Source organism: Capricornis sumatraensis, chromosome 8, assembly GCF_032405125.1.
Source record: "Capricornis sumatraensis isolate serow.1 chromosome 8, serow.2, whole genome shotgun sequence".
Taxonomy (NCBI): domain Eukaryota; kingdom Metazoa; phylum Chordata; class Mammalia; order Artiodactyla; family Bovidae; genus Capricornis; species Capricornis sumatraensis.
In genome coordinates this window covers 72013051-72038754 of record NC_091076.1, presented here as the reverse complement: position 1 = coordinate 72038754, position 25704 = coordinate 72013051, and the positions used below count along the sequence as shown (strand labels likewise).

The 25704-nt window shown below is 52.1% G+C and overlaps 1 protein-coding gene across 1 annotated transcript; it reads left to right on the top strand.

The window, feature by feature from the left end:
- The first annotated feature begins 261 nt into the window (after positions 1-261).
- LOC138082615 (trafficking regulator of GLUT4 1) lies at positions 262-12279 on the top strand. Its single transcript, XM_068975823.1, has 3 exons — positions 262-648; positions 10481-10611; positions 12177-12279. The coding sequence occupies exons 1-3, from the start codon at positions 262-264 to the stop codon at positions 12277-12279; spliced, it is 621 nt and encodes a 206-aa protein (XP_068831924.1).
- Positions 12280-25704: the final 13425 nt, after the last annotated feature.

Sequence of the window (25704 nt, the reverse complement as noted above, 5' to 3'; positions counted from 1 at the left end):
AGGTTGGCCTCAAACTTGAATGGGGCTGAAGGCTCCAGCTTCCTGGAGCTCCACGGGGCAGCAGGCTGGCCGCCGCCTCTGAGTTCAGCTGGCCTGGAGAAGCCGACCTTCCCAGCCCCCCGGCTGGCCCTGGCTCTCCTGGGTGACACGTCTGCCCCTGACCTGTAGGCCTCCAGTCCAGGCCAAGGAATGGTGCGCTGAGGTCCCTCGGAAGCCCCTCGTCCCATCCTGGAGCTGGAGCAGCCCAAGGCCCAGGCCAGCATGGCCAACCCCGGACAGCCTCAGTTTTCCCCGGCGCGGGAGCCAGGCACTGCCTCACCCCTGGACCTGCCAGAGATGGAGAAGCTCCTTGTGCAGGTCGGGGGCCAGGATGATAAGCCCCTGAAGCCATCCAAGTCCCTCTCAGGGCCTCTGGACCTGGAGCAGAATGGCCACAGCCTGCCCTTCAAGGTGATATCCGAGGGGCACCGGGAGGCCTTGCACCCCCTCTCATCCTCCCGGGCCAGCTCCAGGCGGGCGTCCTCCACGGCCACCACCTCTTATGCCCAGGACGGAGAAGTTCCCAAAGATTATCTCATCCTTGCCATCGCCTCCTGCTTCTGCCCCGTCTGGCCCCTCAACCTCATGCCCCTCATCTTTTCCATCATGGTAAGTGTTGCTCTTCATCACAGGGTGGGGGCTGGTTTTGGTCAGCAGCCATGCTTCCCTGGCAGGTACCAGTCACCCTACCTAGGGTGTTGAGAGAAAAACTGGGATCCCGGGGGTGGGGAGGGGAGACTCCCCATCTTAGCCGGCCTATTACTCCCCCTTGGAGAGGGGTCCAGCGCCCCCAGAGCTTCAGTTTCCTGTCCTCCTTCATCTCTGCTCCTGGACATCACAGCTTGACTTTGCACACATCCCTGCTGGGAAGGGGATCCCAGAGAGATGCCCGGAGCTAAATTCTGCCCAGAAAGGACAGCCAGCTTGGGGGTCTGGCCTTTGCAGGGGCCGGGGGCTTTGTCGCAAGGAGTCATTCCTGAGTGGGGCTGTGAATCAGCAGAGATTGCAGCCAATATGGGGTCTCAGGGCCCCGTGTTCTCAGGAGGGGAGCCAGGCATCACCTCCCCACCCCACCCCATCCCCAGGGCCTCCTGGGTGTTCTAACAGCTTCTGGCAACTCTGGTTTCCAAGAGCGAGCAGTAGCTTCCCTGCCATGGACTGCGGGCCCCAGGGGCCAGCCCTGCCAGGGCTGCTCCTCTGTGGGGAACTTCTTGCTAGGGCCATCTGGGCCTTGCCTTTGTACTGATTTCAAAATCTGTCTTCCTGCAGGGGCGGGAGGGGTGGTCTGGGCCACAGGTGGGAACGCATGTGTATCAGAGGGCACGGCTGGCCTGGCCAGGGAGGGGCATGGGGGCTCATCTTTGCGTCTCCCATGCTTGTGTTGTAGGGTTTTGAGTACATAACCTTTGATCGTCTCCAATCCAAGCTGTTGGGATCGGGCTGCTGGCAGAGGAGCCCCAGGAAATGTTGGTAGCTATTGGCAAGTGAATTTCATATTTCAGGAAGTTGAGAGAGACAGACAGAGAGAGAGGCTGGCAGGGAATAACTTTCAGAATGATGTTAGGAGCAGGGGATGGTACACTGAGAGGGGAGACAGTGACTGCTTGTCCCTGGAGGGACTCCACTATTGACTTTTCCGTCATCCAGTCCCCAGGAGATGTGGTCTTTCCTGCTGCCACGCTGTCCACTGAGAAAACCCTTATTTCCTTATACATCTCTCTCCACTTCACGGAGGCCCAGTTTCCAGCCAAGGGCACCTTCCCCAATCCCCAGCACCACCTGCCAGGGCTTTAGGGGGAAACTGACAACATTCTCAGGTCCCAGCAATTGGCTAATTTGCGTGGGAACAAGAGCCAGGGCTGGGCAAGGCCTTTGAGGAAATTCCTGTGCTGCCTGGGGCTCTTGGGGGGCAGATGGAGGCGGAGCTGGGCCACAGGGATCGCCGCCAGTGGCTCTGGGTAGGGACAAGCTCTTGGTTACTGGGAGAAGCCCCGTGCGGGAGACCAGCTTTGGGGAGGGAAAGCAGACAAGGGTCCAGGAGAAAACTGTTGCTAAAATCCATCTTCTGGTGGGGGTGGCAGAGTGTGAGCTGGGTAAAAGCTGCCTTTGTCAAAGGAAACCTGGGCCCACAGCTGTGGGACCACTGAACCTACCCCTGGTGCATTTCTACATCCATCTTGGGTTCTTGAATCAGGTCTGATGGTTGCCAGGCCTGGGGCAGGGAATACGATGCTAAACCAGACACCATCACCAATTCCCACAAGCCTCCTGTCCAGTGGGGAGAAATCTGTAAACAGATCCTTACAACACATTGCAAGAAGTGCCCACGCTAGACAAAACCACAAGGTATTGTGCGACCTCAGGCAAGTCACTCAAACCTCTATTCTCAGTATTCCCATCCGCAAAATGGGTATCAACATAATACCTAAACTATAGAGTTGTATGAGCCACACAAGGGGCTTTCCCAATGGCGCAGTGATAAAGAATCGGCCTCCAATGCAGGAGACACAGGTGATGCAGGTTCGATCCCTGAGTCGGGAAGATCCCCTGGAGAAGGAAATGGCAACCCACTCCAGTATTCTTGCCTGAAAAAGCCAATGGACGGAGGAGCCTGGCGGGCTACAGTCCAAAGGGTCACAGAGTCGGACATGACTAAGCGCCTAAAGCACACCGCTGTGAGCCATGCGAAGTGCGAAAGCACCCAGCACATAGTAAGCGCTAGGACGTGGAGGCAGAAAACTAGGCCAGTGTCTCCCTGGTGTTGGGTTTTTTCTTTTAGAGCTTTGAAATAAAATTCACATAGCATACCATTCGGGGCTTCCCAGGTGGCACTAGTGGAAAAGAATCTGCCTCCCAATACAGGAATGTAGGTTCAGTCCCTGGGCTGGGAAGATCCCCTGGAGGAGGAAATGGCAACCCGCTCCAGTATTCTTGCCTGAAGAATCCCCATGGACAGAGGAGCCTGGCGGGCTACAGTCCATAGAGTCCAAAGAGTTGGACAAAACTGAAGCGACATAGCATGCACGTGTTTTTAAAGTCTGTACTGAATTTGTTACAACATTGCTTCTGTTTTTATGTTTTGGTTGTTTGGCCTCCAGTCATGTGGGATTTTAGTTCACTGACCAGGGATTGAACAGGAAACCCCTGCATTGGAAGGCAAAGTTTTAACCACCAGATTCCCAGGGAAGTCCCAAGGGTTAGCATTTTTAAGCAAGATTTTAAAATGAAGGTCGATACATTGTTTTTTTACACGTAATGTTATTGCACGCTTAATAGACTACAGTAAGGTATAAATGTAACTTTTATATGCACTGAGAAACCAAAACATTTGTGTGAGTAGCTTTGTTGTGATATTCACTTTTCTAGTTCATAGGACACTCCCATGCCCCAGGGAGGGAGGGGGTCAGATATTTATTTAGAGTTGAAACACGTGGTCCCACTCAGATAGCAACAGGGGTGAAGGAGAGCCAGAAAGTGAGGAAAGAGAGTTAAGTCTCTATGCTGGTGTCTCCAGGTCTGGCAACAGACTTCAAAGCTCCTCATCTGATGTCTCCTCGCTGGTTACCAAGTGAAAGATCAAGCCCTTGACCCCAGGGAGGAAGGAGACCTGCAGCCCTGACACCCTGGCTAGAGCTCACTGTCCACAGAGCATGTTGTAACATGAAGCTGGCAGAGTCTGGCTGATCATTCCCATTTAACAGATGAGGCAACTGAGGCATGCAGAGCAGTGCCTTGCCTTTGCTCACACAACTGGTAAGAGGCACATCAGCTGGCTCCTGATCCAGCGTTCTCTTCACCTGCTCCACCCTGCATCTACCTCTGCAACAAGGACGGCATGTCCCTCCCAGGGAAGCCAGATCTTCTGGGCATTTGTGCAGGGAGGGAATAATCCCCTTCTCTCTTTTTCTCCCCTGGCTCCCAGTGGCCTCCTCCCTGTCGCTCACTCCATCAGTGGAAGACTAATGGATCACCAAGCATTCTTCCCACTGTGGCTTTGACAGGGGCCAGCTGAGACCAGGGCTGGGACCAGGGGCTCTATCTCAGGAGCTGTGATCACAGGTGTCCAGACCTGGCCCTGCTCAGCCCCACAACCTCCCGTAAGCCTCCTGGGATAGTCAGGGCAAGGCTGGCTTCATCCATTTTACTTCCGGGTCAAGCTGAGAAATAACCATGCTTCTTGATCCAGCAAGGACTCCTGTCAGTGAGAGATGCTGGACCCCAAGCAGTGAGCCTTCAGTTGCTGATCAAGCAAGCATCAGATACACTTGGGTGTGTATCACATCTCTATCCCTTTTAAGGCACATGACCATATCCAAACCACTCAGCTTCCTTCCTTAGCTCCAGTTTCTTCATCCATAAAATATGTGTAATAAAACCATCTACCTCCTAGGGCTGTTGGGAGAATTAAATGAGCTAATGAGTGTGCCAGAGCCTGGCACATAGTAAATGCTTAATAAATGGAAGTGGTTGCTGTTATTATTAATGCTGAATGAAACTGCAATGTCAGAGGAAAGAGCAAACCCCCAGAGCTGTGGTCCCCAACCTTTTTGGCACCAGGGACTGGTTTCATGGAAGACAATTTTTCCATGGACCAGGGGGTGGGGGATGGTTTCAGGATGATTCAAGTGCATTCTGTTATTATTATTGTGTATATTTCTATTATTATTATCTCTATTATTATTACATCAGCTCTACCTCAGATCATCAGGCATTAGATCCCAGAGATTGGGGTCCTGCCCCAATCTGGCTTTCAGGCAAATGCGGCTTTTAGCAATTTGGATATAATGGAGTCTCACCCCTCATTACATCCCGAGAGGAGGTGGGCAGCCCTGTCTGTGGTTTTGGTGGCAGCCTCTCTGTAAGTTGTTCCCACAGCATGTGGGAGCGATGCGGAGATCCAGAGTGGCTTCATCGCTTCCTTACTTAGGCATTTTTGACAAGTTAATTATTTAACTGATATGTTGCAGGCTCATTTTCATTCATTTATGATTTATCCCTTTCCTCAATGAGAGTGCTACGCCCTGACCAGAGCTGATAGTCAGCTGGCATGCAGGCATATAGCTTAAGATATTAACAGACTTCTGAAACCGCTGGTAAACTGCTGCTGTCTCAAGCCCCTAAATCTCCCCAGCTGCTCCCATCCACCACTGCAGCCACCCTGACTCCTCCCCTAGGGCGCTCCCCCCACCAATCTGTCCCTTCTCTCAAGCAATGAAGGAGTTAACCTGTAGTCAGGGCATTTCAGGGTTTCTTGGTGATTCAGACAGTAAAGAATCCGCCTGCAATGCGGGAGGCCTGGGTTCAATCCCTGGGTTGGGAAGATACCCTGGAGGAGAGCATGGCTACCCACCCCAGTGTTCTTGCCTGGAGACTCCCCCTGGACAGAGGAGCCTGGCAGAGTACAGTCCATGGGCTTGCAAAGAGTCAGACATGGCTAAGCATGCTACAGCCCAGCAGGGGCCTTTCAGGATGAATTGCACGTTTGCAGAGAGAATGATGCAAAGAAGGCACGGAGAAGCACACCTTTCGGCTTTCAGAAGCTGGGAGGTGCTTGATCTCTGTGGAAGGGCTGATAACTGATCAGTCCTGGCACGTCCTTTCTGTTTGTTTTTGGCCGTGCTGTGCAGCTTGTGGGATCTTACTTCCCCAAGTGGGGATTGAACCCCTGCCCCCTGCAGTGGAAGCACAGAGTCTTAACCATGGGCCCTGGACCCTGGCACATCTTGCCTCTTCTCTTGCGGTCTGCTGGGCCTTGGCCTGAGCCTCATGGGTGGAGGAAGCTCTTTCCTGAGATCTGTAGCCTCCTTCCTCTGGCTGGTTTCAGCCTCTGGCAGTTGTCCTCAGCATCCCCTTCACCCCATCCTCCCCGCCCCCACCATCCTTTCCCCACACTCACACTTGTTTTCAGCGTCTTTCCTCACTGATGTATTAACCTGAGCTCATAAATCGTTTTCTCACTCACCATTCCCACAACCCCTGCGATCACAAACAATCTATTAATTCAGTCATTAAGACTGTTACTGCAATTATTATATTGTGTCTTCAATTTGAGCTGTTTTGTGTAAGAGGAAGATGATGCAGCTGATAGGGATGGAGAACAGCTGGTAATCTACTCAAAAAAGGAAATGAGGGTTTTCTTACGGATCCTTCATTTGGTAACTCATGGGGGGTGGGGAGGAACTTCAGAAATGAGGGCCAGCTAGCAGTGGAGAACTTCTCGGGTAGAAGCAGGGCTCCAGGCTTCCCTGGCGGTCCAGTGGCTAGGACTCTGTGCTTCCACTGCAAGGGGCACAAGTTTGATCCCTGGTGGGAGCACTAAGATCTTGCATGCCATGTGGTATGGCCAAAATAATAATAATAATAAAGGTAGGGCTGCATACTTAGAGGCAATTACTTTCCCTCCATTTTACAGATCTGAAAGCCAAGATTTACAGAATAGTTGTGATATTTACATTGGACAGAATGTATAACGTGCCTGACACCACAAAGCAGCCACAATTAGGTCTGCTCTGATCCATCTGGCCATTTCCAGGGTGTCTCCTTAATGGCACCCCTCATGCTTGAAGGCATGTATCATTGATCACTCTGTGGTTAAAGAAGTGCGACTGGGTTCAGTGTAACTGAAAAAACATCTCTCTCACCTTTCCTCCTCACCTCTCATACCCAAGAAGCTACACGTGTGCCTCTCTCCATGGTCCTGAATCATTGCTGCACAGACAACTGTTTTTCTGAAAAATGGGGGTGGGGGGTGCAGGACACATCTCAAAGCCTCTGCCCTTCCCCCCACCAAGGCCATACTTACAGCCGACAATGAGTCCCTTGATTATGATTCAAGGTAGCTCCTGGATTTCAGAACTTGAACTTCCTAGAAATCCCAGAAGTCTTTCTGCATGCTGCTCCCTTTCCCTCCCATTGTTGACTTGGTGTTGATGTCCTGAGTTCAGTGACCTGAGCTGCCAGCTGTTAGAGCCTTTTATCCTCTTCCACTCCTATGAGGCAGGGATTGTCATTAGGAGGCTTTACAGATGCGGAGCTGGAGCCCAGACCACCATGCAGGTGCGGTGTGAGAAGCAGCTGCAGAAGCGGAGAAAGGCCAAATCAAGAGGGGGGCACCTGTCACAAGATGGAATCTGGATTTGGTCCTGTGGGCAGCAGGGAGCTTACAACTGGGTGAGATAAAGAGAGGATTTCTTCAAGACAGGAGAGAAAAAGATACAGTTAAGAAGGAGAGGGTGGGAAGACCAAGGAGAGCTGGTGCCCTAATGTCCCTGGGGAGCAGAGAGAGACTGAGGTCTGGACTTGAGCTTGCATAGTTCCTGACATGAGGTAAATGTTCAGACGATGCTAAGGATGACCATTGCAGTGCAGGGATCTTGGTGGGCTTCACAGAGGAGGTGGAATTGGAGCCCACCATTGAAGGATGGAGAGGATTTGGACGTGTGGTGTTATGGGGGAGCGGGAATGCAGGCGGAAGAAATAGCATGAGCGAAAGCAAGTCAGTGCTCATACCCTGAGTAGCTCAGATCCAGAGGTCGTGGAAGAGAATAGCAGAGGCTCAAACCAGGAAATGCAAGGCTAACCTGAGTTTGGACTTTGTTCGGCAGACAATGGGAGGCCACGGGAGATACTGAGGAAGAGTGATTGCCTCAGCCCCCATTATCTCTCTGAGCTTTTATATCGGCTCTTAACTCTCTTTGGATCTCCCACAACAGCTGGGGTATGGCAGGGGTAGAGGTCTTTTGGAAACTTGTATCCAGTCCTACCATCCTCTGCCCCTACGTTTCCATCCTCACTGGCTCTCGTTGTTCTGGGATAAGGACCAACCTCCTTCCTGTGTGGGCAGAGCCCTACCTGGCCTGGCCTTGCCCACCTCTGCAGCCTCCTCTTCCTCACTGTCTCCAGCCACACTGGCCTTTGTCTAGTCCTGCCTGCTCCCTTAGGTCAATAGCAATTTATTGATCATCTATATATTTGCCATGTAGGGCCTTCCCCAGGGCCTTTGCACATGCTATTCTCTCTGCCCAGAATACTCTTCTTCCTTTTGAAAAAAAATATACTTAATTCTGATTCATCTCTCATCTTGTTGTTCAGTTGCTCAGTCGTGTCTGACTCTGCAACCCCGTGGACTGCAGCACACCAGGCTTCCCCATCCTTCACCATCTCCTGGAGTTTGCTCAAACTCATGTCCATTGAGTTGATGATGCCATCCAACCATCTTGTCCCCTGTCACCCCCTTCTCCTGCCCTCAATCTTTCCCAGCATCAGGGTCTTTTCCAATGAGTCGGCTCTTTGCATCAGGTAGCCAAAGTACTGAAGCTTCAGCTTTAGCATCTTTCCAATCTCATATGTCAATCCAAATATCCTCCCTTTAGGAAATGTTGCCCGAATCTCCCCTTTTACAAACTCTCATAGCACCAGGCACCTCTTCTTTGAAACACTACCCACAGTTGCAATTTTACTTTTGTGGGGTCATGATGGTGCCCTGCCGCCCCCACTGGGATGCAAGCTCGTTCACTGCTGCCTCCCAGGGTCCTAGCACCAGGCCTGGCATGAGTTTCTGCAGGATGGACTGGTGGTGTGGGGGGTAGAAAGGAGAGGAAGAGAGCTTGGAGCCAAGGGGACATCTTCATGAGGCTGTTGCCTTGGCTTGAGTGACAAGTGGCACCTGGAACTAAGGCAGGTGCAGCAAAGCTCCAGAGGACAGTTGCAATGGAATTGACTAGGGGAGGAAATTAATTACTATGTTGGGATGGGAGGGGGCTATGACTCAGTGGGAGAACTCTAGGCTGTTGATAATAATTGGGGCTTAAGCAAGCAGAAGGAGGAGAACAAGGCAAGGAGCAGATCTGGGAAGTAGGAAGCTGTGGTTTGGGGCAAAGGGAGTGAGGGCACGCTGCAGCGGGCAGGTGGTGCTGGCCTGGAAGGAGCTTGGCAGAGGGAACCAGGGGGTGGGGCTGAGGGATCAGTTAGAATTCTGAGAGATGAAGGTAGGACCCAGGTGCACCACTGAAGAGAACACAGATGGGAGGGTTACTGCTCTGAACTTCAGCTTCTTCAAAAGTGGGCAACACTGCCAATCTCACAGGATGATTCAGAGCCTAAACGAGGTAATTTAGGCACAGGTGTTAACAAGCTACGTGACACAAAACAAGGGCTCAATAAGGCTTCATCATCGTTGTTCACCATCATCATCAAGGCACCTGACCCTTCCATGCTGAACTCAGGAGCTTCCAATAATCAGAACATAGAATAAGCAAATAGGGACTTCCTCACTGGTCCAGTGGCTCAGACTCTGTGCTCCAAAAGCAGAGAGCCTAGGTTCGATTCCTGGTCAGGGAACAAGATCCCACGTGCTACAACTAAAAATGATCCTGCATCCCACAATTAAGACTTGGTGCAGCTCAATAAATTAATAGTAAAAAGACCAAGATGTGAAAGCAGTCACCACCTTTAGTGGACTCCTTCCTGTTTCTGCTCTAGTGGTCCAAGTTCTAGAGCTGGAGGAATCTAGAGGTCACCAGCCAGCCCTGGGCGGTGGTGAGGGGTCTCCAGGGACAAGCTTGGGACATACCTCCTACTGAGCCACTCCCAGGCCCCTCGGGATACCCTCTGTCTCTACATCCTCTGTTCATCCCCCTCCTTGTACCCACCTGATTTAACCCAACCAAATAGGGCCCAGAGAAGCTGAGCTCACTGAGGATAATAATAATCAGATACAGTCCCTGTGAAGCCATCCATGGCTCCACCCCTGCCCCAGCCTTCCTGGTTCAAACTCAAGACACCTCACCTTTCCAGTGCGATCTGGGAAGTGGGCTTGTGATGTGGGTGGGAAATTGGGGGAGGGAGGACCAGTGATTTCTTTCCTTTTATGGGAAGAGGGGGCTCACAGAGGAAAGGAGGCAGGTATGTTGGGCCATAGAAAAAGTCACAGAGGCTGCCTTAGTGCGGCTACAGGAGTGAGCCTTAGGCGGGGGTCCAAGGGGGCCTGGCTTATCTTTCCCACCAGCTCAGCATGGCCTGGACATGGTTCACCCTCCCAGGCCTGCAGTCTCTACTGTACCATCCTGCCCATCCCTGTCCTGAGATAACACCCTGGGGACTTCCCTGGCAGTCCAGTGGTTAAGACTCCGTGCTTCCACTGCAGGGGGGCATGGGTTCCATCTCTGGTTGGGGAACTAAGATCCTGAGATAATGCCCAGCATTGCTCGGTTATGTTTCCAGCTGCCCCCAGCCAACAATGGGCAAGCTTGGTTAGGGATCCCCACAAGAGGTCTGGCCACTTGAGTCCAGGCCATTTCTCCTGAAGGAGGCCTCTGCCTCTCCCCTAGAGGAGCTGCTCAAGTGTGGGCTGCAGCGGGGACCGGGATGTGTTTGCCGGCTCAGGCAAGGGGCCCCCTGCAAGGCTGCTGAGGACAGGGTTTCTATCACCCTCTCTCTGCAGTCTCGAAGTAGCGTGCAACAGGGGGACCTGGACGGGGCCCGGAGGCTGGGCCGCCTGGCCGGGATGCTCAGCATCACCTTCATCATCATGGGGATCATCATCATCATTGTGGCTGTGACTGTCAACTTTGCAGGTGAGGCCCAGCGGCACCCCGGGTCCCTTGGTGTGAGGACCACCCGGGACAGGGGTGGTGGTGGGGAGAAGGGTAAGAGCATGTGGGCGCCACAGCCTTCACCTCACACCCCAGAAAAGCAAGCTCTCCAGTCTCCTGCAGGGACCGGCTGAGTGGGACTGGCTTTCTGACTCTCCAATGGCCGGAGAGTAGATCACCAACAAAGGTCATGGCAAGAGCACAGGCCCAGGAGGCAGAGGCCACAAGTTCCAGTCTCAGCTCTGATGGTCCTGCACCAGGGTCTGCCTGGTTGAGCCTTGGGGTTTTTATGTCGAAAGTGGGAGGAAGACACCTCCAGCACAGAGGCTTTTGTGAGCATCACCTGAGATCGCACAAGTGACTCTGACTTGTAACCTGGGGGCTTGCCACACAGCATCCCTGCTGAGACAGTCAGGTCTTACTGGAAGTAAACCGTGCCTGTGCTGGAAGTCAGGAAGTGAGACTTTTGGGAACACCCAAAGGTGGTCCAGGCAAGCTATCCAAGCAAGGTGACCAATCTTTACAAATGTGCTACTCACAAAGCCCAGCAGCTTTGAGAATTTCTGGGCTCTGCAGGTCAGTATTGTCCATTTCCCTCTAATCACACACTCGTATTGGAAGCCTCCAACCATCTCTGCCCCTTTAGTGACCGACCTACGCTTTTCCCCTAAAGACCTTGCGCCACCACCTGTGCTCTATGGACCAGAAGCTTGGCTGCTGATACTGGGAACAGGTTGTAAATATAGAATCTCATTCCCCACCCAGACCCTCCGAATAAAAATCTGCACTGTAGTAAGATTCCCAACCCCATCATTAAAGTTTGGGAGGTACTGGCCTAGAATATAGAGTGTTCATCTTGGGGCAGAAATCCTGGGATTTAGCTGTACGGTCATGGCTTCATATGAGAGGGAAGAGTTCAGGTTTGTAATCAGCTGGCCTGGGTTCAAAAATACAAGTCCCCTCCTTCACCTGTTTGAGCAGAAGCATGTTCCACAAAGTTTGAGAGGCATGCAGGTCCCTGCGAGGCGGGAGCCCACTAGCCCAGGGCACGAGCCTCAGCATCGCTTTCCAGTGCCTCAGTCTCCCTGTCTTGCTCCGCTTGAAGCTGACCCATGACCCTTTCCATGTGTGTTAGTGTTAGACGCTCAATTGTGTCTGACTCTGCAGACACAGAAACGGTAAGCCCACTGTAGTCCATGGGGTTCTCCAGGGAAGAACACTGGAGAGGGTTGCCATTCCCTTCTCCGGGAGATCTTCCAGACCCAGGGATCAAACCTGGGTCTCCTGTATTGGCAGGTGGATTCTTTACCATCTGAGGCACCGGGGAAGCCTGTGTTACATTCCATGGCAAGTAACAACTGCTGAATTCAAATTTGCAAGGGGACTGTTTAGCTTTCACTAAAACATTCAAGCAGGAGTGGGTCTAGCCTCAGGGGTCACTGGGCCCACTTGTGAAACAATCACTGAGACTCCAGTCCTCTCCTTGGCGGGAGTTTACTTCCACCTGGAACCTCAAACCGAATCACCACTGTTACCACTTCCCCTGGGAATAAAAAACCCAAATTCTCCAAAAAGGGACCGGGAGACCCCGCGTTCTGAGCTCTGTCCTGCTATCACTGTTCTTTTCTTTACAGTTCCGAAGAAATGAAACTAACTAGGGAGCGGCGCAAGCAGAGGCAGCTCCAGCCCTTTGAAGAGCTCCACCCACACGCCTCACGGAGGACAGGACGATCCCCCAGCTCGAAAAGCACAAACTTGGAGGGAAACCCCCAAGTCACCCCATTGCTAGCCCACATCAAATGGCGGAAAATGAGAGGAAGAAAGGAAAGGAAAGGACTCTGAAACAGATGAATAATGTGGTCCAGTCTCCTGGGCACGTCCCGGTATTTTAACCCCCGGGGTTCTGGTTGGTTTCTCATCCCCGTGGTTTCCTGGGACTGGCCAAGCAGGCATATACTGCCAGAGTGAGAATAAACCACTCCCGCCAGCGAGACCACGGTGGGGAGAGAGTCCCTGTGTGTCTGATGACCAAGAGCAAAGACACAGACTTTATCTTTTCTATTTTTCTTGAGGTGGGATGAAAAAAAGATGGTCTGCATGCCTTGTGCCACATGCCTGCAACGATCCCAGCCGGTGCCCTGAGCTCAGAGGCTGAACTGCTGCTTAGCACCTGCCCTGGAACCCCTCGGACACATGGTACATGTAGCTGTCCTAGAGAGAGGCAACAGCCACCCTTGAATCCTTCATCGCAGGATGAGGGCACCACCAGGACTGTTGGTAGAGACAGAAATGGGGACAGCATGACCCATGGACCTCTTCTCAAACATCTCAGCCTCAGGAGCATCTCGGTTGAGAAGCCTGGTCCCAGAACATCTCCCAGTATGACCCAAGTCTGCCTCTTGTTCCCGACCTGGGCTGCAGTCTGGGACACCAGTCAAGAACTCCTGGGGCCTGACTCCATCTCCAGGTTGGCTAGTGAAGAGGAACTCGGGCCTGAGCTCACATTCGGGGACCACCTGGTTGGAGCACAAACTCAGTGTTCCATGCGGAGGGGCTCAGGGTCCCTGTGCACAGGGGCTGAAGGTCCTCACGCAGAGTGGCTCAGGCGGGGCATGGCTCCCAGCTCCCACCCCAACTGCCCCTGATGCGCTACGCCTCACTCTGTGCCTCTGACCAGCCACTAACAGCAAAGGCTTTCCCTGGAGCCGGCCCTGGGACCACCCCTGGGGGAAATTCCTATAGCCTCCCAGGCCCTTAGGGATGTCTCTGCCTCCTTTAGGGATGTGGGTCCAAGAGTTTTTATGAAGGTTTGTTGTTTGCTGGTTCTAGAGAATTTCAAGAGAGAGGGAAGAGCCTGGCTGAAGGGTCCTGTCTTCAGGAACCCTGGGCTTGAGAACACACATGCCCAGAATCAGGGGCCTGGACACCGTGGCCTGTGTCTCAGGACCTAATGGGACACCGGAGTGAAGCAGGGCCCCTCAGACTTCCCCCTAGGTCTTTCCTGCTCCCACTTTCCCAGCTGACTGCAGCCCCCAAGCCCTGGGTAATGTGATGCTCTGGGCTCCCCCACCCCAGGGTGCCCTGCCTAGCAGCCAGGGTTCCAGGAGGCTGGGAGGGCAGATTGGCTCCAAGTTGGCTGAGCATGTTTTCTCTGCACCTGATCAGCACCCTCATGCCTCCTTTTAGGGCTCCTGCCTGTCTCCCCCACCCTCCTCAGAGGTTCCTGGGGAGGGAGACTGTTAGAGGCTCTGTCTTCTGGGGAGAGCTCTGGGTCCTGGGTGCCGCTCTGAGCCTTCTAGGAGGGCCTGTGTGATGGAGGGGAATTGAAGGGCGGGTTCAGGGCCCAGGAGTACTGTGTAGATCCCTCTGGGGCTGGCATTCCTGCATCAGTGCCCCACCTGGGAATAACCCCAGCCTCTCTCGCCCCTAAAGGAGGGGCCTGCTGGATCTGCTTCATGGGACCTTTTAAGCCAAAACAGAGATGGCCCTGTTTGTTGGGGAAGGACAGGGATGAGCCCAGAGTCTTTGTGTCACTTTCAAGTTCAGGCCAGGGGAGTTAGGTGGTCTGTGAATCTGACATTCACAGGCCCCAGCTCTGGAAGGAGGGGTCATGAGTGAGTGTCTCCTGGTAGGCCCCAAGGGGTCCCCAGCTTCAGCCCGCCAGGGAGACAACAGCAGTGAATGAGACTGTTTAGGAGTGGTCTCATGGGCAGAGGCAGGGCTGTGGCCTCTGTGTGCTCCGGGACCATCACACACACCCTGTCCCGCTGTCCATACTCACACCCATGAAAGCAGACCCTCACTGGCTCCTCCTCCAAACCCAGAATAGGAGAGAAAGAGAGAAGCCGCTACAGACAGCTGCAGGAGCACACTTCCATTTGGGCAAGAATGACTCGAGTTTTCTACTCATACCAAGAGTGTAGCTCAGAGGCCCCAAGAGGCTGGCCCTTCTGGCAAAGAGGAGCCAAGGATCTGAGGACAGGAAACCCTTCGGAAGTAAGACTGGGAGAGAAGCTCCTCATTGCCCCTCACCCACAGGGCGCCTGACACCCCCAGGCCTTGGTGAAGACGAAGGGACAGTGGCCCTGCCTCCCAGCTCCATCGTGGGTCCAGCACTGGCTGCATGAACACCGTGGTCCCCTGGCTTGTGGTGCTGAACCAGCCCCTGCCCAGGCCCCCTAGGGAACAGCAAGCCCCACCCCCCACCAGCCCCCACTTACCAGTTCTCGTCTCTGTATTTCTCTGCATGGAAAGAAATAAAGCTGACTGCCCATCAAGGACCTGTGTGTTTGTGCTGCTGGGCTCAAGGGGCTCCAAACAAATTGGGGGGCACTGGGGAGCCTGGCAATCCAGGGGCTCTGTTGCCGGCATGAAGCATTCCCTTGCGCAAGCCATTTGCCCTCGCCTAGACTTAGTTCTCCAGGGAGTGCTGGTCTTTCCTTGGCTGTTCCTTCTGGACAAAGACCTCAGGAGTTGAAGAGGAGGTCAGGAGGCTGTGCTGGACATTTTGCAATCCCTGATGAATCCACATGGCCATCTGAGGGAGTCACTAGTGTTATCTTGGGGTTCAGGCTGGTAAACCAAGGCTCAGAGAGGTTCAGACACCCGACTTGGGTCACACAGGACTTGGCCATACAGAAGGTAGTGAAGAAATGTTGGTGAACTGTGTCCCTAGGTCTGACCCCAAAGTTGGCTTCTTGCTGCCATCTCTGCTGCCTGGAGAGTAGAGCCCCATGGAAAGAAGGTGAGTTAGTTGTGTGTGTGGTAGGGGGCAGGGTACGCAGGGAGAATCTATTCCAGGATGACTGCTTGATGGTGGAAAGGGGCAAGGGCTTTAGGAGTGGGGAGCTGGGCATAGGCAGAGCCACTGGGCTGGGCAGTCAGCAGGAAAGGAAGGACTTGCCACGTGACCCCGATAAGCTGTTTATACTGAGGGCAAGAGGCTGGGGGAAAGGGGAGGGAAGGGCATCTCACTAGGGTGGGGCAGGTAAGCAGAGAGAGCCCCAGGACCCACAGGGCAGCCCAGGCGGTGGGAGTTGGGACTAGCCTGCCTGGGTTCAAATCCTGCCCCTGCACTTATTAGCTGCGTCTCCTTGGGGAAATTCTTTCCAGCTAGACCAGGGTCCAGGGGAGCGCTTTTCATGTGCCGGGTGCTGGGCTCTGTGTTTTGTGCCAATTGTCTCATTTCGGGGGGCTTCCCAGGTGGCTCAGTGGTAACGAATATGCCTGCCAATGCAGGAGATTTGGGTTCGATCCCTGGGAGGGGAAGATCCCCTGGAGGGAGAAATGGCAACCTACTCCAGTATTCTTGCCTGGGAAATCCCACCGACAGAGGAGCCTGGTGGACTACAATCCATGGGCTTGCCAAGAGTTGGACACAATTGAACACACACACACACAGACACACACTTCTCATTTAGTCCTCACTTACTCCCCATGAGGTGTGTCATCCCGTTTTCCTAAGAAGAAAATGAAGCTGAGCAAGGCCAAGTGATTTGTCCAAGGTCATTGAGTCAGGAACCCACGAGGCAGGACAGTCATGGAAGCTTTGCTGATGTGAGCTTCCTCTCCCGCCTTAGAGAGTCTGGGAGCAGTTCCAAGGGAGGTGGCTATTTCAGCATCCTTTACATGTACTACCTGGTATGTGATGGCCACATTTCTCTTCAGCTTTTTGCTTCAGCATTGCATGTGATCTTTTCAAAGGCATTTTGAGCACTGCCTGGGGTCCAAATTAGGATGAAATGCCGCCAGTGAACGGCTGCCCATTTAATCACACGCAGGTATCCAGATACCTTCTCCATGTGGTGCCGTGTGTCACTTTACTGCCTGGCTTGGTGATCTGAAAGTTTTTATGGCCATCAGTTTTTCAGACACTACCCAGCTTTAGAAACTTTAAAATGGATCGGGACATGTGTCTGAGATTCAGCAAGGGAAAAGCTGCAGCTTCCACAACCCAGAAGGCCTCAGGTCGCAGACGGCTGTGTCCTCTCTGAACCCGGACTCATCGCCTGTGAACAGGCTGGTGCTGTGCTCTGCACACCCGCAGGGCTGGTGGAGGTTCAGTGGTGTGTCCTGGTGAACCACAAGGGCTGGACATACATGGGCAATGCTGCAGCTGGAAGAGCACCGAGAATCTAGAAGGGCACCCAGGCTAGCCTTGGAGACCCTGCTCCCCTCCAGCCCCAGCCTGACCTTCCTCTCACGGACCCACTGCCGGAGACCACCCCACCTGCCCAGGAGAGCTCGCTGGCTCAGGCCTTAAACCTTCGCTCCCTGGCCGAGTCGCCTTGGTCAGCCACAGCCTTTCTGGTCCCCAGTCTCCAGGTAACAGGGTGAGCTGAGCAGGTCTATGAGTGAGCTTCTAAAGCCAGACAGTTCACTGGAATCACCCGGGAGCTTGGGTGGCGTTGGTGCCTGGCTTCCATTCCCAGTGAATCAGGTTTAAGTGGTCTGGGGTGTGGCCTGAACTTCAGAGTTGTTAAAGCTTTCCAGGTGACCCCAGTAGTCATCTGAGGTGGGAGCCACAGGGCTCTCAAGCCTCACCACTCAGCGTTAATGGGCATCACCAGGAGTGGTCAGAGATGCAGACGCTGCGACCACACCCTGACCGGAATCTCTGCCCTTTCACAAGATCCCCAGGGGTTCATGTTTGCTGAAGTTGGGGACACTCAGGGTTAGACGCCTGAAGCCGGGTCAAGTGGGTCAGCTTGGCTGCAGTCTACCCCGTGGCGGTATCTTCTGGTGGGGTGGTCTTTTATATTCCCTCTAAAAATAATAAATTGTTTTCCTTTCCTTTACCTTGCAGGATCTTAGTTCCCTGACCAGGAATTGAACTCAGGCCCTTAGTAGTGAGACTACAGAGATCTAACCATTAGGCTGCCAGGGAATTTCCATTTTCATTCCTTTCTTTCAAAAATCTATTGAAACCGATGGAGAAAATCTAGGCAATACTGAGAAGCCAAGAGAAGGACATTGAGAGAACCCCCTGATAAGTTAGGGGGGTCTCATAGCAAAAAAGGTCTTCACTCTGCTTCCCAGAATATTTGTGAAGTGAGTCCCCTCTTAAACCGAATTCCCTTACTGAATTTATGATCACTCTCTCCCCAAAACCTTTTTCATTTCTTGACCCTCTGACCTGAGTCCCTAGCTAACCGAACATAAATCAACCAGTAATCAGATGACTCAGACTGCTGTTTGCAGATATCAACGCGAATGTACTAAAATTGGTGGTGTAGAGCTTATCATTTGGAGAAGGAAATGGCAACCCACTCCAGTGTTCTTGCCTGGAGAATCTCAGGGACAGGGGAGCCTCGTGGGCTGCCGTCTATGGGGTCGCACAGAGTCGGACACGATTGAAGCGACTTAGCAACAGCAGCAGAGCTTATCATTAACCTGTAGACTCAGGTTGTTTCTCCAGGGCAAGAAGAGCTCACCAACCCCGGAGCCACGGATCGCCTGGCTTAAGGATCGTAAACTAGAGACATGCCGACTCCTGCAACTGTGATTAAGGAATGTCACAAGACAATGATTAACCCCAGCCAGTTTGTTCTTCCCCTTTCAAAACAAAACTACAAAGTCAACGACCAAACTGGAGTGCATCTGAGGCTTGTCTCCCACTGCTTGGCTGGGTGCTCAATCGGGTCGGACTCTTTGTGAGCCCAAGGACTGATGCCCACCAGGCCTCTCTGTCCATAGAAATTTCCAGGCAAGAATCCTGGAGTGGGTTGCCATTTCCTCCTCCAGGGGATCTTCCCAACTCAGGGACTGAGCCCATGTCTCTTGCATCGGCAGGTGGATTCTTTACCACTGAGCCACCTGGGAAGCAATAAACCTTGACTTCGCTGCAAACTCCTGCTGTCAGAGTTTGGCTTTCTGGGCTGTGGGCACACGAGCCCTTTGCTCTGGTACATTTGCCCGTGAGCCTGCAGCATGGAAAATGTGCCCAGTGTGGGTATGGATATGTGTGTGGTTGGTGAGTGTGTCCCCAAAGCACAATTCCCTACTCCCCCCTCCAGCCTGTCACCCCACCCCTACCCCACACACCTGCTGGAACCTGCACGGAGCTGGAGGAGACAAGCAGGTGTTTTAAATCTGCTTTGATGGAAACTTCTGTTCGCAGTCAAAATGAATACCCTGCAGGAAGCATGAGGAAGGGATTTTGAGAAGCTGTGGTGCCTCTTGCACCCCAGGGCTGTGGCAGAAATTCCTATTCCCGAGGTTGGCCCAGGTACACGTGGTTCCCCTGTACGAATAATCAGATGGGCCCACTGCAGGCAGAGGATGTGTGGAAATTGTGAAAGTTCCCCCCTTCCTGCTTTATTTGCTGCCCAATCCCAGCCTGGAGCCCTGAAAACAGTTGGATTTCTGAGACCTCGGGCATAGCTGAATGGCCTCCCCCACCAGCCTACCCACCTTGCCCCATTGCTGGAGGGTCCCTCCCTGGAGCTGCCAGGCAGGGCTGGTCAGCTAGAAGCTGGGCCCTGCCAGGGTTTCTCCTTCTGCATTATTGATCTGCTGCCTGGCTGTGGACATGAATAATTCATCAGGGAGGAAGCATGAGGATGGCAAACCCGAGGCATCCGGGCTCCTCCCCGCCTCCAGCTCAGGGCTTACTCCACTCTGCTTAATGGGCTTCGAGGGAGGCCCTGCTGATTCTCCAGGTTCTCCTCCTGCTGGATGCTGGATGAGCTGTTTGGGGTGGGGGGCGGTCAGAGAACAGGAGTGTGGGACCCCTGGATGTGGGTGTAGGTGAGCAGGGCTGGCAACATGGGGCAAGGGGGCAATATCAAAAGAATGACTCAGAACCCCTCCAGGAGTTTTCCCTCTGACTGAACTTTTCCAAAGCACAGTTTCAGGGGCTTCAAAGCCTCCGGGGAGAGGCAGAGGGGCTGCGGGTGTTGGGGTCTGCCCGTCCCTTGACGCTGTGTCTCTGGCATTAAATTCTGTTCAATGGTCCCACTTAACATGTATTTATTTATTTTTAAAATTAATTTATTTTAATTGGAGGATAATTACTTTACAATACTGTGATGGTTTTTGCCATACATTGACATGAATCAGCCACAGGTGCACTAAACACATATTTATTAAGGGTAATGTCTGTGTACAGTCTCAGGCCAGACTCAGATGTGCATGAAATGTTTGCTTGTTTTTCCTTTATATCTGACTTCATCTCTCCGTTGTCTCCATTCTGCCTAGTGGCAGAAACTTAAGCCCAGTCATTTCAGAGTTCCTTCCACTTTCCCTGGAGACGACAGCATGCTGGGGTGTCCAGGACACAAGCGGCCACAGTCTGGTCCTTGGTGGCATCGCAAGGCATCCCCATTCTGTCACCCTCACTGGCAGATGGCTGCTGGGTCAGCTTTCAATGTGCTGAAAATATTTACTATCTGGTCTCTTACAGAAAAAGTCTGTCAATCTCTGATTTAGAAGGATTTCTCCACAAGTTCTATTTATGATATCTGTGCCCTGGGCCATAAGGAAAAGTGTCAAGTCTGACAGTAGATTGCAAATACTCTTTCAAACAAGAAACAAACAAATTTGTACCCTTCAGCAGTTGCTACTAAAAACAAACTGCAAATAGTGAGAGTAATAATAATAATCCTGGTCGTCTCAGCTCTTTCCAGGCCATGCGGACTCTGTTGCAACTCCTTAGCTCTGTTGTTGTAGCACAAAGGAGCTATAGACAATACACAAAGGAGTATGACTGTGCTCCAATAAAACTTTATTTATAATAACATGGGGGTGGACAGTGATTGGCCCGTAGATTGTAGTTTGCTAACCCTATTCTAAATCTGCTCAATGTACTAGTTTCTGTGGCAGTCTAGCTTTTCACTGAACTCATTTTCCTTTGAATCTTGGGCACCTAGCTATATTTCCCAGATTCCCTTGCTGTTGAATGCGGCCATGTGACTAGGTTTTGGCCAAGTAAACGTGGATGGATGTGACATGCTTCATTTCCAGGCCTGGCCCTTAAAAACACACCCCCCAGAATCCTCCATGTCTCCCATCTGCCAACTGGATGTCAACTCCCAAGACAACTTGGAAGCTGGTCATTGAAAACAGCAGAGATGCGGCCCCTGGGTCCCTGGATTGCTACATGGAGCAGAGCACCCCTTCCTCAACCCCAAGCAGCTGATTGGGTTTATGTGCATTATGCCACCTGAGATTTCAGGATTTATGGACCTAATTCAATTTCTTTCCTTTTTTGTTACCCATTTTACAGATGGGAAAGTTGTTGAGTTGCTAAGTCATGTCTGACTCTTTTGCCACCCCATGGGCTGTGGCTTGCCAGGCTCCTCTGTCCATGGGATTTCCCAGGCAAGGACACTGGAGTGGGTTGCCATTCCCTTCTCCAGGAGATCTTCCTGACCCAAGTATCAAACCCGCGTCTCCTGCATTGCATTCTTTACTGCTGAGCTATTACAGAAGCCCCAGGAAAATTAGATGAGCTAATTTAAGGTGTGGCATACCAAGGGCTTCCCAGGCAGCCCTAGTGGTAAAGAATCTGCCTGTGAGTGTAGGAGGCGAGAGACAGTGATTCAGTCCCTTGGTCGGGAAGATCCCCTGGAGTAGGAAGTGGCAACCCACTCGACTATTCTTTCCTGGGAAATTCCACAGACAGAGGAGCCTGGCAGGCTATATATAGTCCATGGGGTCACAAAGAGTCAGACATGACTGGGTATGGACGCATACTACATGCTACATACCAGGGTATTGCCTGAGTGGTCTAAGAAATATCAAGTTAAAATTCATTCACTAAACAAACATGTGTTGGCCTACTATGTGCCAGACACTGTGCTGAATATACCATACTGAACAAAACCAACTAGATCTCTGCCCTCAAGGACTTTATAGTCTAGTATCTAGAGAGATTGAACAAATGAATACCTAATCAGGATCTATGACAGGAGGTAAGAAATGTCCATGAAAGTGTGTGATGGAGTTAACACAGATGATGGAATCGGGGAAGTTCTCCCTAATGAAATGGCATTTACGCTGAGTCCCGAAGGAGCTGCTCAGTGAGGAAGCGGGGAAGGTGTTGAGGCAGAGCCAGGCCAGGGGCCAGCACAGGCCAAGGTCCAGGTGGGAAAGTGCTGGGCTCATCACACCGAAATATCAGGAAGGCCAGCTGATGCACCTGGCTCATGGCCCACTGGTGATTAATCCCTTATTGAAGGTAGATAAATGACAGTGCTGGGGTTGACTGAGTGCTCATTTCTTACAATAAACACCATTTAAAGAAGTGCAGAAGGAAATGGCAATCCACTCCAGTATTCTTGCCTGGGAAATCCCATGGACAGAGCAGCCTGGTGGGCTCCAGTCCATGGGGTCACAAACGGTTGGGCACAGCGTAGTCATAAACAGCAACAGCAGCACTTAAAGAAGAAGGAATGAAACGGCGGATCAGCAGCAGCTAAACTGGAAACAAACATGGACAATGCCAAAGCTCTCGCTGCAAACTCCCAAGTGCCAGGCCATGGGGTGGGAATCAGGGGCAGGGAGAGGAGGATATGCAGTCCCCGTGTCCAGGCGCTCTGGGGGGGTCCCTAGGGAGGTGTGGGCAGCCCATACAGTGACCACCCGGCAGGGAGGCAGAGGATGACCATGCTTCGGCCCAAAAAGGGGTCTTCACAGCAAAGGGCTGTTGTCAAACAGATCCAGGAAACAGTGAGTTAAATAAAGCTAATTACAGCTGCTTTATTGTCAGACTCCTCAGAATTTTTACTACATCGATGTGCAACTTGAGTCTGTGAGAGAGGGTTCGGTTCAGTTCAGTCGCTCAGTCGTGTCCGACTCTTTGTGACCCCATGAATCGCAGCACGCCAGGCTTCCCTGTCCATCACCATCTCCCGGAGTTCACTCAGACTCACGTCCATTGAGTCAGTGATGCCATCCAGCCATCTCATCCCCTTCTCCTCCTGCCCCCAATCTCTCCCAGCATCAGAGCCTTTTCCAATGAGTCAACTCTTCACATGAGGTGGCCAAAGTACTGGAGCTTCAGCTTTAGCATCACTCCTTCCAAAGTAATCCCAGAGTTGATCTCCTTCAGAATGGACTGGTTGGATCTCCTTGCAGTCTAAGGGACTCTCAAGAGTCTTCTCCAACACCACAGTTCAAAACATCAATTCTTTGGCGCTCAGCCTTCTTCACAGTCCAACTCTCACATCCATACATGACCACAAGAAAAACCATAGCCTTGACTAGACGGATCTTAGTCAGCAAAGTAATGTCTCTGCTTTTGAATATACTATCTAGGTTGGTCACAACTTTTCTTCCAAGGAGTAAGCGTCTTTTAATTTCATGGTGAGAGAGGGTAGGGACATGGTATTTCCTAAATTTAATGCACCGCCAAGCTTTGAGATGCCTTTTCTTGCTAAACTATTTTAGATTTGCTGAGCCAAGCATTTCTCTATGTTATTAAAGACTCTTCGTAAACATCATTTTTTTAGTGGCTGTATAATAGGTATAACCTGGAGAAGGGCATGACAACCCACTCCAGTGTTCTTGCCTGGAGAATTCCATGGACAGAGGAGCCTGGCAGGCTACAGTCCATGGGGTCACAGAGAGTCAGACACTACTGAGTGACTACCACATAATAGTTATAAACCATCATTAATGTATTTACCTATCTTTTCTCCTGTTGCTGGGCATTTAGGTCTCCAATTTTTCTCTCTCTGATTTTTTTTTTTTCTGCCTATAATTTAAAAACAGGGCTTAAGCACCAGGGGAGCAAATTCTGAAGGTGCGTTAGGAACAGCTCTGGCTACTGGGGGTTCGTTGGGTTCCATTGCTCTCTGGAACTAGGGAGAAGAGCCGTGCCTAGGGTTGACTCATCACCATGGCAACCACAGGCTCAGGAAGAGGGAAGATGCTGGCAGGTGGGACTTCACAAGGAAGCCCCAGTGACTGGGCCCATGGAGCCCTGAGGCCGGCCTGATCTGTTGGAGGACCCTCTGGGAATGATGGATGGGCCTCTAAACCACTTTTTGCTTTCTTCACAGCTGCTGGAAGCACCAGGCTACCAGCCAGAAGACTCCTTCTCCATATGAATCTGCCTGTTGGGGCAAATTGGGAGGCAGAGGTCAGGAGCTAGGGAAGTGGGTGGCTGAGGGCAGATGAGCCCACATTCCTGCCTTCTCATTGGATGGAGAATCTTCTACACGTTTCCTAATCACTTTTGAATTCAGGGAAGTTTTAACAAGGATCCCTTTGTACACAGCTGCTTGTCAGGGGAAGAGGTTTCTGGGTGAGAGGAGAAGGTCTCCTTGGAACTCTCCCAGGAATGCAGTGGGCAGGAGGGCCATGGGATACACATCATGGCCCAGAAGCCTCTGTCTGCTTGCCTGACTCTCAGGCCCCTCAGATGTGATCAACAACCTTCCTCCATGAGAACTTTCTGTGCTCCCTGGCCCATGCAATAGTCATTCTTTAAGCCTTTTTCTTTTTTAAACATCAAAACTATCCAACTAGTAGACACCATGCTGATATCAGCAGTCACTATTGGGTGGGGAAGTGGCCCTGGAGTGGTGGCCAGGCAGCCTTCAGTTTTTATGCCACATACTTCAGATCCTTGGAATCTTCCAGCAAGCATTTATATCTGTATTACTTGAACAATTTATAATTTAATTTAAAAAGTAGGAATGTATGACAGAGGAGAAAATCTTTCCCATATTCCATTAGCTGAGGCAATCAATGTGAATATCTGAGCATACTTCTTCCAGGCTTTTAAAAAGGAATCTGTTTTTAATATACAGCAAGTCACTTTATAATAAAAGGGCTCATCTAAGTGCTCTTAGCACTGTAGCTGGACTCTACAGTGCTTTTAAGTAACAGGTCCCTTCAAGCCCACCTCCGCACACAAGCCAGTGTCAGAACCACAAAACGGCGCCATAGGGGTGGGGTGGGGTGGGGTGGATGCTGTCAGAGGGGCTGGAAGCCCTCAGGAGCTCTTTCCCTCCTTGGACTGACTGACTGAGTGGGTGGGTCTCCAGACAGGCTCCATCCATCATCCCTCCAGCAGGGCCAGCAGCCCCTTCCCAGGGCTCACGTCTGACCTTTGCTTTGGAGTCAGTACTTGGTCTGGGTCCTTGCCCTAGAACTGGGTACTTCTGTCTGGCTTTTGTGTGGTCTCCTCTCAGCCCCATCCCGGGCCTCCTGGCTGGAACCTGCCCTCCCACGACCAACCCCAGCTGGAGGTAGATGCCCCTGGAACCTCCATGCGCCACTGAGGTCGGAGCTCCCCACTCTTTGCTGACCTCTCTGGGGAGCTGTGGCTGCAGCACGGCATCCACGGATGGGACAGTTTGGATGCTGCAGAGTCAACTGTGATGGGCTTAAACCCAGATGGAAAAAAAGGGGCCTGCGTGATTTTACCCTTCAAACCAGACCTCACAGTCCTCCCCAAACCCACCCACCTGCTGGAAAGCTGACGGAAGTCCCAGGCCAGGCATCCTCTGGGTGATTGGCCAGGAGAGACATTCTAGAGCCTGAGGACATTCCCTGAAGACGGGGACACGCAGTTCCAGGCAGGGCTGGCTTGTTCTCCCCGGGGAACCAAGCGCAATGAACTCATGTTTTGATCATGGCCCGGGGGAGCCGCTCTGGCGCTGGGTGAACGGGCAGGAGGTAAACAGGCACCGAGGAGACCAGCTCCTGCTCCCTGTGCAGCTGGTCACACATAAACACAGCACAGTGGCGACAGGCTAGAAAGTGGGGAAAGAGCGGGGGAATCTCTCACCAGCCACTTCTCCCTTCTGGGTGACTCCCTGGAGTGTGGAGTGGTTTTTCCTTCCTTAATTTCATTCTGATTGCAAAATTAATACACCTTCATTGTGGCACACTTGGAAAATGCAGAAAGTGTAATAAACAAAAACAAAAATGTCTCCAAACCGCGTTCTCCAGCCGCTCTTTCACCAGCCTTCCTTTTGGCATCACGCTGGCCAGCAACTGAACTCCTCTTACTGACTTCTTTGTTTGCTGGTTTACTGTCTGTTCCTCTCCCACCACAATCTTAATTCTATCCCCCCCCTTTTTTTTTTAATGTATCTGCTGTGGGTTTGGTTAGTTGCGC